The sequence below is a fragment of the Alosa sapidissima genome, chromosome 21 (assembly GCF_018492685.1).
Source record: "Alosa sapidissima isolate fAloSap1 chromosome 21, fAloSap1.pri, whole genome shotgun sequence".
NCBI classification, from domain to species: domain Eukaryota; kingdom Metazoa; phylum Chordata; class Actinopteri; order Clupeiformes; family Clupeidae; genus Alosa; species Alosa sapidissima.
In genome coordinates, this window is record NC_055977.1 from 2,203,770 (window position 1) to 2,221,732 (window position 17,963).

The 17,963-nt window shown below is 45.0% G+C and overlaps 1 protein-coding gene across 3 annotated transcripts in view; it reads left to right on the forward strand.

The window, feature by feature from the left end:
* glcci1a (glucocorticoid induced 1a) overlaps positions 1 to 17,963 on the forward strand; it is a 54,964-nt gene that overhangs the window by 17,922 nt on the left and 19,079 nt on the right. For all 3 annotated transcript variants that reach the window (XM_042075622.1, XM_042075623.1, XM_042075626.1), the window contains exons 2-3: positions 5,165 to 5,319; positions 10,572 to 10,661. In XM_042075622.1, the coding sequence (XP_041931556.1) occupies positions 5,165 to 5,319; positions 10,572 to 10,661 (245 nt within the window). The remainder of the gene's footprint in view (positions 1 to 5,164; positions 5,320 to 10,571; positions 10,662 to 17,963) is intronic.

Here is a 17,963-nt window from a genome sequence, read left to right on the forward strand (position 1 = left end):
GTGTTCTAGTGTGTTCTCTCTCAGATGCTGGTGTTGAAGTGTCTGTTCTAGAGTGTTCTCTCTCTTTTTGGGCAGCCGTGGCCTACTGGTTAGCACTTCGGACCTGTAACCGGAGGGTTGCCGTTTCGAACCCCGACCAGTAGGCATGGCTGAAGTGCCCTTGAGCAAGGCACCTAACCCCTCACTGCGCCGGGATTAGTGTGTGCTTTACCTCACTGTGTGTTCATTGTGTGCTGAGTGTGTTTCACTAATTCACGGATTGGGTTAAATGCAGAGACCAAATTTCCCTCACGGGATCAAAACAGTATATATACTTATACTTATATACTAGATGCTGGTGTTGAAGTGTGTGTTCTAGTGTGTTCTCTCTCAGATTCTGGTGTTGAAGTGTGTGTTCTAGTGTGTTCTCTCTCAGATTCTGGTGTTGAAGTGTGTGTTCTAGTGTGTTCTCTCTCAGATTCTGGTGTTGAAGTGTGTGTTCTAGTAACTGTGCAGTTGATCTCAGACATGAAAACATCTACACTATAGCTAGGAATTACCATCTAGTTAGCATCTGTAAATACTAGTACTAGAGGATAGGAGTTAGCACTGCATCTGTAAATACTAGTACTAGAGGATAGGAGTTAGCACTGCATCTGTAAATACTAGTACTAGAGGATAGGAGTTAGCACTGCATCTGTAAATACTAGTACTAGAGGATAGGAGTTAGCACTGCATCTGTAAATACTAGTACTAGAGGATAGGAGTTAGCACTGCATCTGTAAATACTAGTACTAGAGGATAGGAGTTAGCACTGCATCTGTAAATACTAGTACTAGAGGATAGGAGTTAGCACTGCATCTAGTACTAGAGGATAGGAGTTAGCACTGCGTTAGGACCGACCTCACACACAGACTGGGCTTGTGTGAGCGTGCACACGAGACAGACTGGGCTTGTGTGAGCGTGCACGAGAGACAGACTGGGCTTGTGTGAGCGTGCACGAGAGACAGACTGGGCTTGTGTGAGCGTGCACGAGAGACAGACTGGGCTTGTGTGAGCGTGCACGAGAGACAGACTGGGCTTGTGTGAGCGTGCACGAGAGACAGACTGGGCTTGTGTGAGCGTGCACGAGAGACAGTGCACGAAAGTAGAGCACTGCACACTTCCACAGCACATGTTTCATCTCTCACATCTCTCAGTGTGTGTGTGTGTGTCTTAGTGTGCCTTAGTGTGTGTGTTGGGGCTGGGAGTTACAGAATAAATCACAGGTTGTGTGTGTGTGTGTGTGTGTGTGTGTGTGTGCGTGCATGCACTATGCCTGTCTGTGTGTCTGCCAAGGGTCTGGCGACAGCTCTGTTAGATATCAGAGAGGAAATGTTTTTGTGTGTGTGTTTGTGTGATTGTTGGTGCTGTAGGGTGGAGCTCTGCCACCGTCCCTCTGAGACTCATAGATGGGAGGAAGTGTGTGAGTGTGTGTGAGTGTGAGTGTGTGTGTGTGTGTGTCTGTTCGTACACGTCACCCTTGGCTGTGGCCCGGTCCACTCTCTCCATCTGCTCTCAGGGATCCCTGGAGGGAAAATAAAATTAAACACACACACACTCTCTCAAAACACTCTCTCTCTCTCTCTCTCACACACACACACACACACACACACACACACACACACACACACACACACACACACACACACACACACACACACACAGACACTCACACCCACACAGACTCACACACAAGGCCTGTGGCAGGGTTACCTGCTGTCTAACAAGGCCACACACACACACACACACACACACACACACACACACACACAGACACTCACACCCACACAGACTCACACACAAGGCCTGTGGCAGGGTTACCTGCTGTCTAACAAGGCCACACACACACACACACACACACACACACACACACACACACACACACACAATAACACAGGGCTACCTACATTTACATTTACATGTAGTCAGCTGACTAAAGGAAGTAGCTGGTGCTTTTATCCAAAGTGACTTGAAAAGTTACAGTGCGACTGCTAGTAATTGAAATGATCATTCTGTGTTGTTTCATTTCACCATGCTCACGTCTATGTTTAATGTTTGTGCTGTTTACAACCTCGCAGTTGGAACGGTTTCAAAATAAAAGCCCCCGAAACAGAATAGGAAAAGCCAAAAAAAGCAAACGACATGAGGAATGCATTAATAGTAATATTAAAAAAAAGATCGAATATCGAATGGAGAATATCGTGACTTTAAGATCTAAAATTAAATCGAATGGAGGATTTGGAGATCATGACACTCCTACTGGTTACCAAGCTTCCATCAGCTCCCTGGACCTGGTATGATCTGATCTGAAAAACCTGTGCGGGACATAGCTTACCTGATCCATGCCTAACCATCACACACACCCAGACAGGAACCCAAGGCTTTGGGATCCACCAGCACTATGTGTGTGTTTAGTCTGAGGGGACGTTTCCCAGGATGCATCTCTCTTGAGTGTTGGCGTGGGCTGATCCAGCTGCACTGGCCTGATGAACTAATTCAGTTTGCTTTTGACACACACACACACAGGAAGCTGCAAGCAACAAAAATAGATCTGCTGAAATGTAAACGTAGAGCCAGCCCAGCTGGGTCTTTTCTCCCTCATACTGGTGTGAGAGTGTGTGTGTGTGAGTGTGAGTGTGTCTGATGGGCCTTTTCTCCCTCATACTGGTAGGCCCGTAATCCAGTAATCCAGGAAATGAGAGGGATTCTAATCTGTGGCCACTTGGACCGGAATTTGGTGCGGATGCTGCAGCCGCTTGTACACCCTTCTGCTGCCTTTACATGTCACTGACTGACATGTACATCTGACATTTGATTGGTTGTGATCTTGCCCAGAGGACAATGTTATGATAAAGATTACATATGTATGTCACTTTAGACAACAGTGTCTGCTAAATTACTGAATGTGAATGTAAAATAACTGAGGTGTGTGTGAGAGAGAGAGAGTGTGTGTGTGTGAGGGAGTGTGCAGGTAGCCTGTGTCAGCATGTCGGTGTAAAACAATGGATTGAGTGGGTGATGTGTAGAGTGGGTAGTAGATGAGGTGTGTGTGTGTGTGTGTCTGTATGTCTGTTGAGATGTCCAACAATCTCACCAATTGAGTCATTCTATATATATATATCTACACACTCTTAAACACAGATAAACAAACACACACACACACACACATTTTTTGGTGGTGTGCGTGTTTGAGCGAGCGAGCGAGCGAAATAGAGACAGTGTGTGTGTGGGGGGGTAGGCGTATCAGGTGTATTGTCGCTGTCCCAGGTCAGTAAGAGGTAACCAAGGAACCAGTTCGTCCACTACACCAAACAAAACCTGCCTCTACAGCGAGTGCTCGCACACACACTCCAGAGGAGGAGAGATTACGCACACACACACACACATATACACACACACACAGCGCACACACACAGCACACGAGTGCTCGCACACACACACACACACACACACACACTCCAGAGGAGGAGAGATTACACACACACAGCACACGAGTGCTCGCACACACACACACTCCAGAAGGGGAGAGATTACGCACACACACACACACACACACACACACACATACTGCCCTACAAAGCCAAAGTGCAGTAACTGCATTTTTTGTGAAATTCACTTTTTTACACCAATATAAAATACCATATCCTCCGTTCAATCTATCAAAATCTCATCAATCTACTGAAGCATTTCCTGAAGATGTAGGGTTTTCATTTTACAGTATCTGCTAGAATACAGTGTGAAAGACAAACAACAAAGCTGTTTTTCTCAGTTTGGAATTTTCGTAGATACTGCACTTTGGCTTTGTAGGGCAGCATACATACATGTCAATGTAGACACAAATAAGTGTGTGTGTGTGTGTGTGTGTGTGTGCATGTAGGTGTATTAGCCCTCTTATCAGTGAGGTTTATGCACATTGATTGAGATCATCTACAGTGTTGGTGAGACTGCGATGGCAAACACTCTGGTCCAACCATGAGCCATCATTGATGCTGCACAATGATGATGAGCTATACCATGGAATGAGCTTACACACAAAAACACACACACACACAAAACACACACTCCTCTCCATCTGTCTCTTCCTCTGTTTACCTCTCTCATTCTCTCTCTCTATCTCTCTCTCTCTCATACTGTACTCTCTCTAACTCTCACACTCTCTCAAATTTCAAATTCAAAGGAGCTTTATTAGCATGACTGTTTAGATACAGTGTTGCCAAAGCCAGTGTTACAGATAACACAGTAGTGTGAAAAAATAGACATACAGCAATGCAGGTAAACATGTGAACACAGAATAAACAATAGCATATGAGTGAGTGAGTGAGTGAGTGAGTGCTCTCTCTCCCTCTGTCTCACTCTCGCTCTGCCTTTAGTATAGTTCCATGACGTAGGGAAGTAATGTGGCGCTCATGAGTGTTATTAACTGAAATGAAGGGGATGGAATGGGGTTAGGTGGGGTTGGGGTGGGGGTGTTGTGGGGTGTTATGGGGTTAGGTGGGGGTAGGATGGGGTTGTGTCGGAAGATGTTTCAGTTGTGCTGGGTTGTGGAAGCAATGCAGATGTTAATAATCTTTTTTCACTTTTTAGCATTAAAAGGTGTTTAACCCTCTGCCTCTCTTTCTCTCTCTATACCCCTCTCTGTCTCTCTTTCTCTCTCTATACCCCTCTCTGTCTCTCTTTCTCTCTCTATACCCCTCTCTGTCTCTCTTTCTCTCTCTATACCCCTCTCTTTCTCTCTCTCTGTCTCTCTCTCTCTGTCTCTCTTTCTCTCTCTATACCCCTCTCTTTCTCTCTCTCTCTCTCTCTCTCTCTGTCTCTCTTTCTCTCTCTATACCCCTCTCTTTCTCTCTCTCTCTCTATACCCTTCTCTTATCCTTGATGTCTCCCTCTCTCTCTCTCTCTCTATATACCCCTCTCTTATCCTTGATGTCTCCCTCTCTCTTTCTCTCCCTCCCTCTCTCTCTCTCTCCCTCCCTCTCCCTCCCTCCCTCCCTCTCTCTCTCTCTCTCTCTCTCTCTCTCTCTCTCCCCCGCTCCCTCTCTCTCTCTCTCTCCCCCCTTCTCCCTCTCTCTCTCCCTCCCTCTCTCTCTCTCTCTCTCTCTCTCCCTCACCCTCTCCCTCTCTCTCTCTCTCTCTCTCTCTCTAGTCGAGCGGTCCAAGCCTCAGCAGCCGGTACGCAGTGCGGGGCCGATCAGACGGACGTCCTCTCTGGGTGCCATCACTGGCCCCTACCTCAGCGGCCACTGGCCCCGAGACCCACTCATCTGCTACCCTTCGTGCATGAAAGACAAGTCTACGCAGGTATCCACACACGCGCACACACACACACACACACACACACACACACAGCTACCTTATGTCATGGTGGATGCTAGTTGCCTTACAGTATGTCATGGTGGGTGCTGGTTGCCTTGTGTCATGGTGGATGCTAGTTGTCTTATGCTAAGCTAACATGTGTAGCACACTGGGTGCTTGTGTTGTGTGGATTTCAAGGGTAGTCAGAGTAGTGTTGTCTCAAATGGAATCCAGGGAAGTGCACAGTATCTCTCTCTCTGGGCTGTGTGATGCTGAGAGCACTTTTGCTTTAGTTGTGTCAATGCCTGAGCTGTTTTATGCTAAGCTCACATTAGCTCCTCTTCCTCTCTTAGCCGCTAATGCGTGAAGTGAGTATTTTAGTCCACACACACACACACACACAGGCTCTCAGCTGACAGGAGCTCGAGTCACACAGCTCACTGGCTTTCAAATATTAACAGATCTTAAAGAGGCAGCTGCACCAACGTCCCCCAGAACCCAGAGTCGAGTCATACAGGCCCAGTACTACCCAGAGTCCAGTACTACAAGTCCAGTCCTGCAGGCCCAGTACTACAGGCCCAGTACTACCCAGAGTCCAGTACTACAAGTCCAGTCCTGCAGGCCCAGTACTACCCAGAGCCCAGTACTACCCAGAGTCGAGTACTACAAGTCCAGTCCTACAGGCCCAGTACTACCCAGAGTCGAGTCCTACAGGCCCAGTCCTACAGGCCCAGTACTACCCAGAGTCGAGTACTACAAGTCCAGTCCTACAGGCCCAGTACTACCCAGAGTCGAGTACTACAAGTCCAGTCCTACAGGCCCAGTACTACCCAGAGTCGAGTACTACAAGTCCAGTCCTGCAGGCCCAGTCCTACCCAGAGTCCAGTCCTACCCAGAGCCCAGTACTACCCAGAGTCCTGCAGGCCCAGTACTACCCAGAGTCCTGCAGGCCCAGTACTACCCAGAGTCCTGCAGGCCCAGTACTACCCAGAGTCCAGTACCCAGAGTCCAGTACCCAGAGTCCAGTACCCAGAGTCCAGTACCACCCAGAGTCCAGTACCCCGTCTCCCCCGTCCTCCTCTCAGCCTCTCTGAGGTGTCTGTTCTCACCCACTTCTGGTTGCGGACGCAGTTGTGTCAGTTTGAGGTTTCTTGGCCACTGACTGAGTTTGCCAGGTGATCCCTATCTCTCACACACACACACCTTTTAACTGGCCGTTGAAATTGGTGCAATAAAACACTCAATCCTGCTCAATGCAAACGTACAAAATATTGAATTGCACACACACACACACACACACCTCTGTCAGCAGGTGTGAGTTATCCTCCACCTGTTCCTCTGTTCAAGGTGAGTTGCAACACCTGCAGACCCACCCATTCCACAGAGGCCCTAGATCACACACATGCACACACACACACACACACACACACACTTTGCAGGCCCATATACTTTACAAAGGAACTAGACACAACTAAACACACATATACACACTAAATACACACTAAATTACACACACACATAATACGACCCATTAGTTGGCACACATTAGGACACACACAACTTAACACAGAGAGACTGAGAGAGAGAGAGAGAGAGAGAGAGAGAGACTGAGAGAGAGGACGCTGGTGTGCGTGGTTGTGTTGAGAATAATGAATAATGGGGTATGAATAATGGAGTGTGCCGGTGCTCTCAGTGCTGTAGTGGAGGATGGAGGTACTCGTCTGGTGGTCTGTGTGTGTGTGTGTGTAGGGGCTAGTCTGGTGGTCTGTGTGTGTGTGTGTGTGTGTGTGTGTGTGTGTGTGTGTGTAGGGGCTAGTCTGGTGGTCTCTGTGTGTGTGTAGGGGCTAGTCTGGTGGTGTGTGTGTGTAGGGGCTAATCTGGTGGTCTGTGTGTGTAGGGTCTAGTCTGGTGGTGTGTGTGTGTGTGTAGGGGCTAGTCTGGTGGTGTGTGTGTGTGTGTGTGTGTGTGTGTGTAGGGGCTAGTCTGGTGGTGTGTGTGTGTGTAGGGGCTAGTCTGGTGGTGTGTGTTTGTGTGTGTAGGGGCTAGTCTGGTGGTGTGTATGTGTGTAGGGGCTAGTCTGGTGGTGTGTGTGTGTGTGTGTGTGTGTGTGTATGTGTAGGGGCTAGTCTGGTGGTCTGTGTGTGTGTGTGTGTAGGGGCTAGTCTGGTGGTCTGTGTGTAGGGGCTAGTCTGGTGGTGTGTGTGTGTGTAGGGGCTAGTCTGGTTGTGTGTGTGTGTGTGTGTAGGGGTGGCGGAATCAGATGGCGTTCCTTAGAGGAGTGCAGTGGCCGAGGGGGAACACCATATACTGAGTGTATATATCTATGGGGGAGCACCATATACTGAGTATATATATCTATGGGGGAACACCATATACTGAGTATATATATCTATGGGGGAACACCATATACTGAGTATATATATCTATGGGGGAGCACCATATACTGAGTATATATATCTATGGGGGAACACCATATACTGAGTATATATATATCTATGGGGGAACACCATATACTGAGTATATATATCTATGGGGGAGCACCATATACTGAGTATATATATCTATGGGGGAACACCATATACTGATGGGGGAGTCTTGGTAGTGTATAAACTTAGGTCTAATTGAGTGCCTGTCACTTTAAGATGTTTGTGATTAACACAGTTAACGTTAAAAAGCTGCTGATGTGTGGATGCAACTCATCGTTTTCTACAAAGTTAAAATAAAGGTTCCTACTTCTCCTTGGGACAAACACTTTTGAATTTTGGAAAACACTTTTCCATTTACATCGGGATTTTGCAAACATTCAGTGTCGGAGTCAATAAAATGAGCCCTTCAACGAAATTGACAAGCAGCTGTAAGTAGGCTAGCCATGCTAAATTCTACATCCAAACAGTATTCTAACGTTAGCTTTGAGATACTGTTTGATTGCATAACTTAACTTTAATGTAGCCTACTATGCTGTGATAAGACCTTAGCAGAGTTAACTTCAATGCAGCAGTTTTGAACAAATTTGCGCTTCAGCATGGTCACGATGCTAAGCGGATTTAATAGCAATTTAGCCAGACGTCTTCTATGCAATGCTTCTATGTGGCAACAACAATCCTTCAACAATCGTGAATATTTTGTTAAGTGCACATGCAGAGGAGGGGCAGCAGGCTACGAGAGAGAGCGGGGCGGGGCAAGGAAAGGCTGCGTGCGTAAAAAGCGCAGCTCAATGGCAATACAAGGATTTGATCTTATATTTAATTTAAATTAAATTAAATTAAACATAGAATATTCATCTGTGGCGGCCGATTTTGATTTTGTGGCGCCCCGCCACAGATTAGTCAATGTATGGGAAACACTGGGGGAACACCATATACTGAGTATATATATCTGTGGGGGAACACCATATACTGAGTATATATATCTATGGGGGAGCACAAGCAAATAAGAGCTAACTGTAGGCAACACACACTCCACACTCCTGGCAAGTCTTAGCATTAGAGACTCCATCACACACACTCCACACTCCTGGCAAGTCTTAGCATTAGAGACTCCATCACACACGCACACACGCACACACACACACACACACACACACCAGCCTGCAGCCCCTTGTACTACCCCTGTACAGCTTTCTCTCTTTCGCACACACACTCCATCACACACACTCCACACTCCTGACAAGTCCATACCTCTGACGTGTGTGTGTGTGTGTGTGTGTGTGTGAGTGTGATTTTGGAAGGGGTAGAGGGCTGTCTGACTAGTCATCTCAGCCAACAGCATACTTCCTGTTTTTAGAGTTGCTAGGTAACCAGGCATTATGCTGCCCGCATTTCAAGCTGCTGCCGACTAAACGTGAACACACACAAACACACACACAGACACACACAGACACACACACACACACTTAAAACATGAGTCATAACAGATGCAAAATCATACAGATCAACATATATGCATTTTCTCTCTAGACATTGTCTTTCTTGCAACACACACACACACACACAGTGTGAGAGAGAGAAGTGATCTCTTGAGCTCTTTGGACTTTGGACTGCTGTGCTACAATAGCTCACTCTAACACTCAACATAACGCACACTCAAATTCTCCAAAAGCACCTAGAGAACATTATCCAGTTCGAACAGCACTTAGAGAACATTCTCCAGTTCTAACAGCACCTAGAGAACATTCTCCAGTTCTAAGAGAACATTTTCCAGTTCTGAGAGAACATTCTCCAGTTCTAACAGCACTTAGAGAATGTACACTCTAGTTCTGCACAGAGGGTGTGTGTGTGTGTGTGTGTGAGGGAGAGAGTTATTTTGCACCATATTAATCATCCGTATAAGCCCAAGACTGTGGTGTTGGAGGTGGAGCAGAAAGGCTGTTGTGTGAAGTTTAACAGGGTCTGTGTGTGTGTGTGTGTGTGTGTGTGTGTGTTTAACATGGAATGCCCCATTCACCTTCCACTTGGTCCAGAACTACAGAAAGGACTTTGCAGCTGGGAGTTGAGCACACACACAGAACTCACACACACACACACACACACACTGGCAGGTGGAACTGGAAGGAGGAGGGGCCGCCCCTCGGGGCGGGGGGGGGGGGGGGGGGGGGGGGGGGTTGGGTTAGAGCTGATCTGTGTTTTGTCCTTTTTCTCATTTGTCTTCCTTTGAAGTGAGGCAGGAGCCTGGTGTGTGTGTGTGTGTGTGCGTATGTGAGTGGGGTGGGTGGCTTTTGTAAGTGTGTGATGTCTCAATGGCGTTGAGCAGTGGATTTTCACTCTTTACAAGACACACACACACTCACGTCACACTCACGTCACACACAGTCAGTCCTTTGTGTCTTGCCGTCTGTTCCCTGGCGTAGTCTAATTGTCCGCCTCTTAAAGCTGTCAGTGGTGAAGAGAAAAGCCTTCACTACAGAGTTTTGGATGTGGGTGGGTAGGTGGGTGGCAGTTCACACCACACGCTACATCTATAGAATTGCCTCGTGATGGAAACACACATATGTGTGCGTGTGTGTGTGTGTGTGTGACCAGGAGTGTGTATAGTGCCCGTGTGTGTGTGTGTTTCCAAAAAGCATTGGAGAAGAGGTCAGATGAACACTATATACTTCTAATCTGTGTGTGTGTGCGTGCGTGTGTGAACAGGAGTGTGTATAGTGCTCGTGTGTTTCGAAAAAGCATTGGAAAATAGGTCAAATAAAGACTATATATTTCTAATCTCTGTCTGTGTGTGTGTGTGTGTGTGTGTGTGTGTGTGTGTGTGTGTGTTTGCAGACTCCTGGATGTTGGAGTGAAGAAGAAACCGAGAACAGGAGCACACACCAGCGCTCCGCATCGTGGGGCAGTTCTGACCAGCTCAAAGAGGTAGGCACACACACACACACACACAGACTGCTGCCTTGTGCTGTGTGAGGACAGTAAAATGCTGAGTAGTCAGATCACACACACACACACACACACACACACACACACACAGACACACACACACACACACATCACCATCTAGAAAGAGGGCTGTGGGTAACACCATCATACAACCACAAGCGAACTGTGCTCTCTCCAGTCCTGTTCACCCGGTACACATCTGACTTCTGCTACAACACCGAGTCATGCCACATGCAGAAGTTTTCTGATGATATTGCAATTGTGGAGTGTATCAGGGACGAGCAAGAGGAGGAGTACAGGAGCCTGGTGGAGGACTTTGTGCAATGGTGCAAACTCAATCATCTTCAACTCAACACTTCAAAGACCAAGGAGATGGTGGTGGATTTCCGCAGGTCTAAGCCCACTCTCCTACCAGTCTCCATTGATGGGGTCAATGTGGAGGTGGTAAGCACCTACAAGTACCTGGGTCTCCACCTGGACAATAAACTGGACTGGTCAGCCAACACTGATGCACTCTACAAGAAAGGGCAGAGCAGGCTGTACTTCCTGAGGAGGCTGCGGTCCTTCAATGTGTGCAGCAAGATCCATTCACACAGAGCACCTTACCTTACTTTACATTATGCGCAGAGAATCACAGGCTCAGTCCCTGCCTCAGTCATTGCAAGCGCATCTTGTTTGATTAATCACCCACTATGTGGATACTGTTTTTTTTAGAATTGTGTTATTTAGTATAATTTGTATTTTAGTATATTTAGTATTTAGTATATATTTATCTTCTACTGTCCTTATTGCTTAGTTGTGTTTTTTATATTATATACTTTTAATTACTTTCTGCTGTTAGTGAATGTGTGTGTGTGATGCTACTGTGACCTTGAATTTCCCCTGGGGATCAATAAAGTATCTATCTATCTATCTATCTATCTATCTTGAGCAAAGTACTTGAAAAAGTTGTTTGTAATCAGTTAAATACCTTCCTCAACGAAAACAGTATCCTTGAAAAATTCCAATCAGGTTTTAGATCAAATCACAGCACAGAAACGGCTCTAGTAAAAATAGTCAATGATCTCAGACTGGCTACTGACTCAAACAAAGTCTCAATCCTTATTCTTCTGGATTTGAGTGCGGCATTTGACACCATTGATCATAGCATCCTAATTCACCGCCTTGCAAAGTGGGTGGGTCTCTCTGATAATGCTCTAAACTGGTTCCAAACCTACATTACTGGCAGAGATTTTTATATCAGTCTAGGAGATCATGTATCTGAAAAACATGACTTGCCTTTTGGTGTGGCCCAGGGGAGCTGCCTTGGTCCCCTGCTATTTTCCCTATATATGCTTCCATTGGGAAACGTCATAAGTCAGCATAATGTAAACTTCCACAGCTACGCAGATGATACCCAATTGTATATTTCTGTGGAGCCAACTAATCCAGATGGCCTTTGCTCCCTCACTGCATGCCTAACCTCCATTAATCAGTGGATGAGCAAAACATTTTTTAAACTAAATGATGACAAAACAGAGGTACTTTTGGTTGGACCAAAACTAAAGCGAGATATTGTTCTTTGTAATCTGGGGAACTTGGCGCACCAGGTCAAACCAAAAGTAACAAGCCTTGGTGTCATCTTAGATGCAGAGTTAAGTTTTAAGCCCCATATCAGTAAAGTTACTCAGACAGCCTATTTCCACTTGAGAAACATTGCCAAAGTGCGGCCCTTTTTAACTCAACAAGATGCAGAAAAACTAATTCACGCCTTTATCACTAGCAGGTGAGACTACTGGTCACTTTTCACTGGTCTTCCCAAAAAACATCTAAAGAAATTGGCACTCATACAGAACTCTGCGGCTAGACTTTTAACTAAGACTAAGAGGAGAGAACACATCACCCCTGTGTTGGCTGAACTGCACTGGCTCCCTATTTCCTATAGAACTGATTTTAAGTTTATGTTAATTACTTACAAAGCTCTGAATGGCATACTATAGCACCTTCATATATCTCTGAGCTTTTAATATCTTATCAACCACAAAGGAAACTTAGATCATCCAATTCTAATCTTTTAATCGTACCCAAAGTGCTCCACAAGCAAAGTGGAGAAGCTGCTTTTATCCATTATGCCCCCAAACTATGGAACACCCTGCCTCTGTACATCAAGCAGGCAAGTTCAGTAAATATTTTTAAAAAAGATCTGAAAACATATCTGTACAGGAAAGCTTTTAGTTAACTCATCTTAAGTCAGGTTCTGCTCAAGGTTTCTTCCTGGAATATGGGAGTTTTTCCTTGCCACAGTTGCCATATGGCGTGCTTGTGGGGGGTAAGAGGGTTAAGGCTGCCAGTCTTATGACATGTCATTTTCTATATTTTTGATATGTTGCTGAGTGGATCATAAACAGCCCCTAGCAATGAAGAAAAGTGATTGATAATGACTGACTATTATTGTGTTACATGCTTCAAATGTAAAGCACTTTGAGCTGCATTCTGTGTATGAAAGGTGCTATACAAATAAAGCTTATTATTATTATTATTATTATTATTATTACTATCTATCTATCTATCTATCTATATCTGGGATGGAAATTGTGCGCTGGCGAGTGAATTTGGTCAACTTACCAGCCACTGTGGCGGGTAGATAAATAGAGCTAGCATAGGCTACCACAAATAGTCAGATCCGATCTAATTTTCATAGTTATTGACGGTTAAAAATAAGAAAGTGTCTGTAGGGATCATGTAACGCTACCAGCCGTAAATCGCGCTGATTTGAAGTTCAACAACTACCAGTGAGCCGCCACCTGCAGCATAGCCTATAGTCACTGGTGCAGTGAGCCGCCACCTGCAGCACAGCCTATAGTCACTGGTGCAGTGCTTCACTTTTTGCCATTACTATTAAGAAACTGTCGCTATGCTTTCATGTGCCACTGCTAGCTTATTTCAGGATGACTGCATAAACAAATCTAGTGAGATCTGTGGATCTGCGTTGTATCTAAACAGACTAATATTCTCACGCAAATTTGTCTTTTGAAGTGGCCCGTAGCTATTTTAATCCGGCCCGCGACACCTTAACGGAAAACAAGATGACATGCTACTACCGTATTTAGATCTATGAGGCAAACAGGCGGACATCTCCACACCCATTCGTCGTGGTGGAATATCCCACAAACTTTTCATTCAAGAGATTAGCCTACATATCAGAATAAACAGCAGAATTTACCGAACACATAGGTGTAAAGCATTCCGTTATTCAATTAGCCGTTCCAGAGTATTCCGGTTTTGAATTTGAAGCAAATGTCTACGAGGTCTCTAACTTTGGACTGTTGTAATACACGATACGGCCAAATAAAAATAAATGTTAACAATATCGCCTAGATAAATGTAAATATTAAAACCAGAGTTTTTCCAATGTATTTTCACAAAATGCTAAGCAAGTTTCCTAAAGCATACCAGGCCAAACAGAAAATAAATACTAAATGTTAAATATAGCCTTGATACCTGTAAATATTTAAATCAGATGATGTACAGTATAGTTAGATCAAGTTGGAGAGTCGATTATAGGATGCTCCAGAACTCACACAAACGGAGTCTAAAAGGAGCCACACCACTTTTATGACATGACACTATGGCATATTATTGTGGTTATGTTGGCTTTTAGTTTTGTTGCTACTGTGCTTGTAGGTTTAGGGCAAAATTCAGCACATTTTAGTCACCGTGTTCATTTTAAGTATCTCAAGTGTTCACTTTTTAGTAACCGTGATCATTTTAAGTAGCCTACTATAATCATGATATCACATTTTCTTGCCATTTCTCTAGTGGCTGGTAAAAAAGTTGAGTGGCTGGTAGATTTTGGAATCCACCAGCCACAGTGGCAGGTGGAAAAAATATTTAATTTCCATCCCTGCTATCTATCTATCTATCTATCTATCTATTCCAGTACACACACACTTTACATGCGCATACTAATAAATACATACAGACAAAGGCTGCTTATCCCATTGTGCTTCCGTTGTGGCTCTAGACTTCCTGAGAGAGAGTGTGTGTGTGTGTGTGTGTGTGTGTGTTTTGTGGAGTGGTTAGGGCGGTGTGTGTGTGTGTGTGTAGGTTAGGGGGGTGAGTCTTATCTCAGCCGTTCCTGCCGCCCGTGCTGCATCGACAGGGTGGGGCTGACGGCTAGTGTTAAGCTTTATCCTACACACACACACACACACACACACACTCCATAACTACCCACTTCCTCTCAGCAACGGCCCATAACCCACAACAATTTATGGGTGGTCCCGCTATCGCCCGCTCATCCCCCTCACACACACACACACACACACACACACACACACACACACACAGTGTCAGGCTCAGTGCCCAGACATCGTAAAAACCAGTGTGGATTTAAGACGCTAAGGTAGAGCTCCTTAGACAGGCCTGCATTAACTTAGCGTAGCAAACACACAGACAGGCCTGCAGTAGCCTAGCTTAGCTAACACACACAGGTAGGCCCACAGTAGCCTAGCTTAGCTAACACACACAGGTAGGCCTTCAGTAGCTTAGCTTAGTTAAGCTAACACACACAGGTAGGCCTTCAGTAGCCTAGCTTAGCTAACACACACAGGTAGGCCTTCAGTAGCTTAGCTTAATACAGCTGCTGTGCTTTGCTCTGTTTTGCTGGGCTGGGATGGTGGAGCTAGGTAGTTAGCCTGTGCTTTGAGTTAGCCTGTTAGTGCTTTTTGTAGACTGTTAGCCTAGCCTCGGAGAACCAAGGCGGACCTGCTGGTTCCAATGTTCCAAAAACCCAGGCACCAATCACAATCGCTTATTCGGCATGACCGATAGAGCAGTACATTCAACACAACCAATGGCTGTGCTGATAGCGACAGGGTTAGACCTGTATTTTCTTTGGAATTGAGTAACCAACTGCATTTAGCCTGTGCTTAGAGGAGACTTAGCCTGTGCCTTGAGTAAACTGTTTGCCTGCGCTTAGAGTAGACTGTGTTAGCCAGCGCTTACAGTAGAGTAGACTGTGTTAGCCTGTGCTTTGAGTAAACTGTTAGCCTGCGCTTAGAGTAGACTGTTACCCTGTTAGCCTGTGCTTAGAGTAGACTTAGTCTGTGCTTTGGGTAGACTGTTAGTCTGTGTTTAGAGTAAACTGATAGTCTGTGCTTTGAGTAGACTGTGCTTTTGATCTTGAGCTTGAACTATGAGTAGGGTGTTAGCATGTGCCATGCAGCACGTGAGTGCAGACCGGTGGTTGGGCATAAAAAAAAAAATTCTTGGGTTCCGGTTTCCGACCGACCCTGTCAATTTATGTGCGACCCAAATTTATTTTGTGAGCTTGGGGAAGAAATAACACTAAATAGTCTAGGCTACATTAAATAAATCCACAAATAAAAGGCGAACTATAATTACATTAATTACCCCTTGCGTTATGTATAGGGATGAGCGTATTCTCTCTTTTACAAAGTAGCCTATGCACAGCTGTTCACGAAGACGATTGTTTTCGTCACTTACCAAGGCACTCGCAATTTTGTCCAAACACCGCAACTTTTTCGCAAATTTGACCAATCATTGTAGCCTAGAAATCTAGACGCACCCTAGCGGCGGCCCGCCAGGCTACAATCATCGTAGTTTCACCGTGAAATTTCACCTACCACAACAGTCCCTCGCGCAGAATATTGAGCCAGATGGCACACTTACTTCTGCACCTTCTGCATATGACACCAAAGACTGCCCTAACGTGTTCGTTCCTCTGCAGTTTTGATGACAATAAATAGAAGGCTAACGTTAATGATCTGCTTACTTGCATCTCTCAACCTGGTGTTGCTAACCTACCTAGGCTATGAAAGTAAGTTAATTAAGGCCTACTTGGTTTACTGACATTTGAGTAGGCTATGCAACCCATTGGCAAACGTTTACCTGGATATGTCCTTTTAGCTTATGTCATGTTTGCTAGCTTGTGGGCTTAGTTTGAGTAGTGCTACCAAAATCATAGAAATTAATAAAATTGCAAGACATTTACAGTACCTCTTCTATGATCCAAGAATGATTTCATTCAAGTTGTTTTTTTAACATTTATTTTAACTAATGACATAGAAGACATTCCCAATTGCATCCACATATCGTAATGCACTATCCAAGAAGTGATTTACACTAGTAGCCGAACACAGTGAGATGCAAGCCTTCCAATCCACTCAGAAATGTAATTAGGCTACTCTCACGTCCTTAAAGGGGCAGGCAGTCAATTAGACGTACACCACCAATGTAATGATTAAACAGAAGCGTAGTCAAAAAGTCTACATCAATATGAAATTACTAGATACTTGGCTATTAGTAATTATGCAGGCCACAGACTATGAATTATTAAAAAGATATGAACTTAATATGAATTACAAAATATATGAATATTGAAACATATGACATGATGACATCTCTTTAGGTGACTGTGTTTTTTGGACAGTTCTACGAAAGGTTATACTGCTTTGTGAATTACCTCAGTCAAAGCATTTTCACAAATAAAGTAGGCCTACTTTGATTTTCTGTAATCCTTACTGTTTACCTTTGATTATCCTTTTTTAATAAGCATCAAGATGATCAGTGTGATTTTGGTCTTACTAACCTTAATTGCCCTAAATTTTAAAAAATTATTTTTGCAATTTTCACTTCCTCCCGCAATTTCTCCACAAGAAACAGCTAAAAACACCGCAACTTACATCCAGGCATTTTAGGTCGCAACAGTCTCAAAAAACCTCGTGAAATCCTGGAGGGACTGATTTTCTACCCATCCCTTACTGCCACTGGGGGGGAAAAAAAATTCCCTACCGACCCATGGCCTCAACTGACAACCAACAGGAACCAAACCTTTTTTTTTATGCCTTAGCCGAAAGGCCCAGTCTCAGATGTGACCGGTAGTTAGCTGATGAGCCCAATCCCAGGTAACAAGTCTCAGATGTGACCAGTAGTTAGCTGATGAGCCCAATCCTAGGGGATAGACCCAGGTGATAGGCCCAATCCCTATTCACCCGGCGGCCATTATGAGGCTGAGGGGTACACTTGCCATTACACCTCAGTCCAGCAGATATGGTAATGCACTCCGTTTGCAAACTGCTAAAAAACAATTCACTGAAGAAGAAGAACAGGCCAGTGAACCCTTCTTCTTTTTTGGTGAGTTTTTGTGTGAGTGTGTGAGATATACAGGTGTGTGTGAGATATACGTGTGTGTGCGTGTGTGTGTGTGAGATATACAGGTGTGTGTGTGTGTGTGTGAGAGTGTGTGAGATACAGTATACAGGTGTGTGTGTGTGTGTG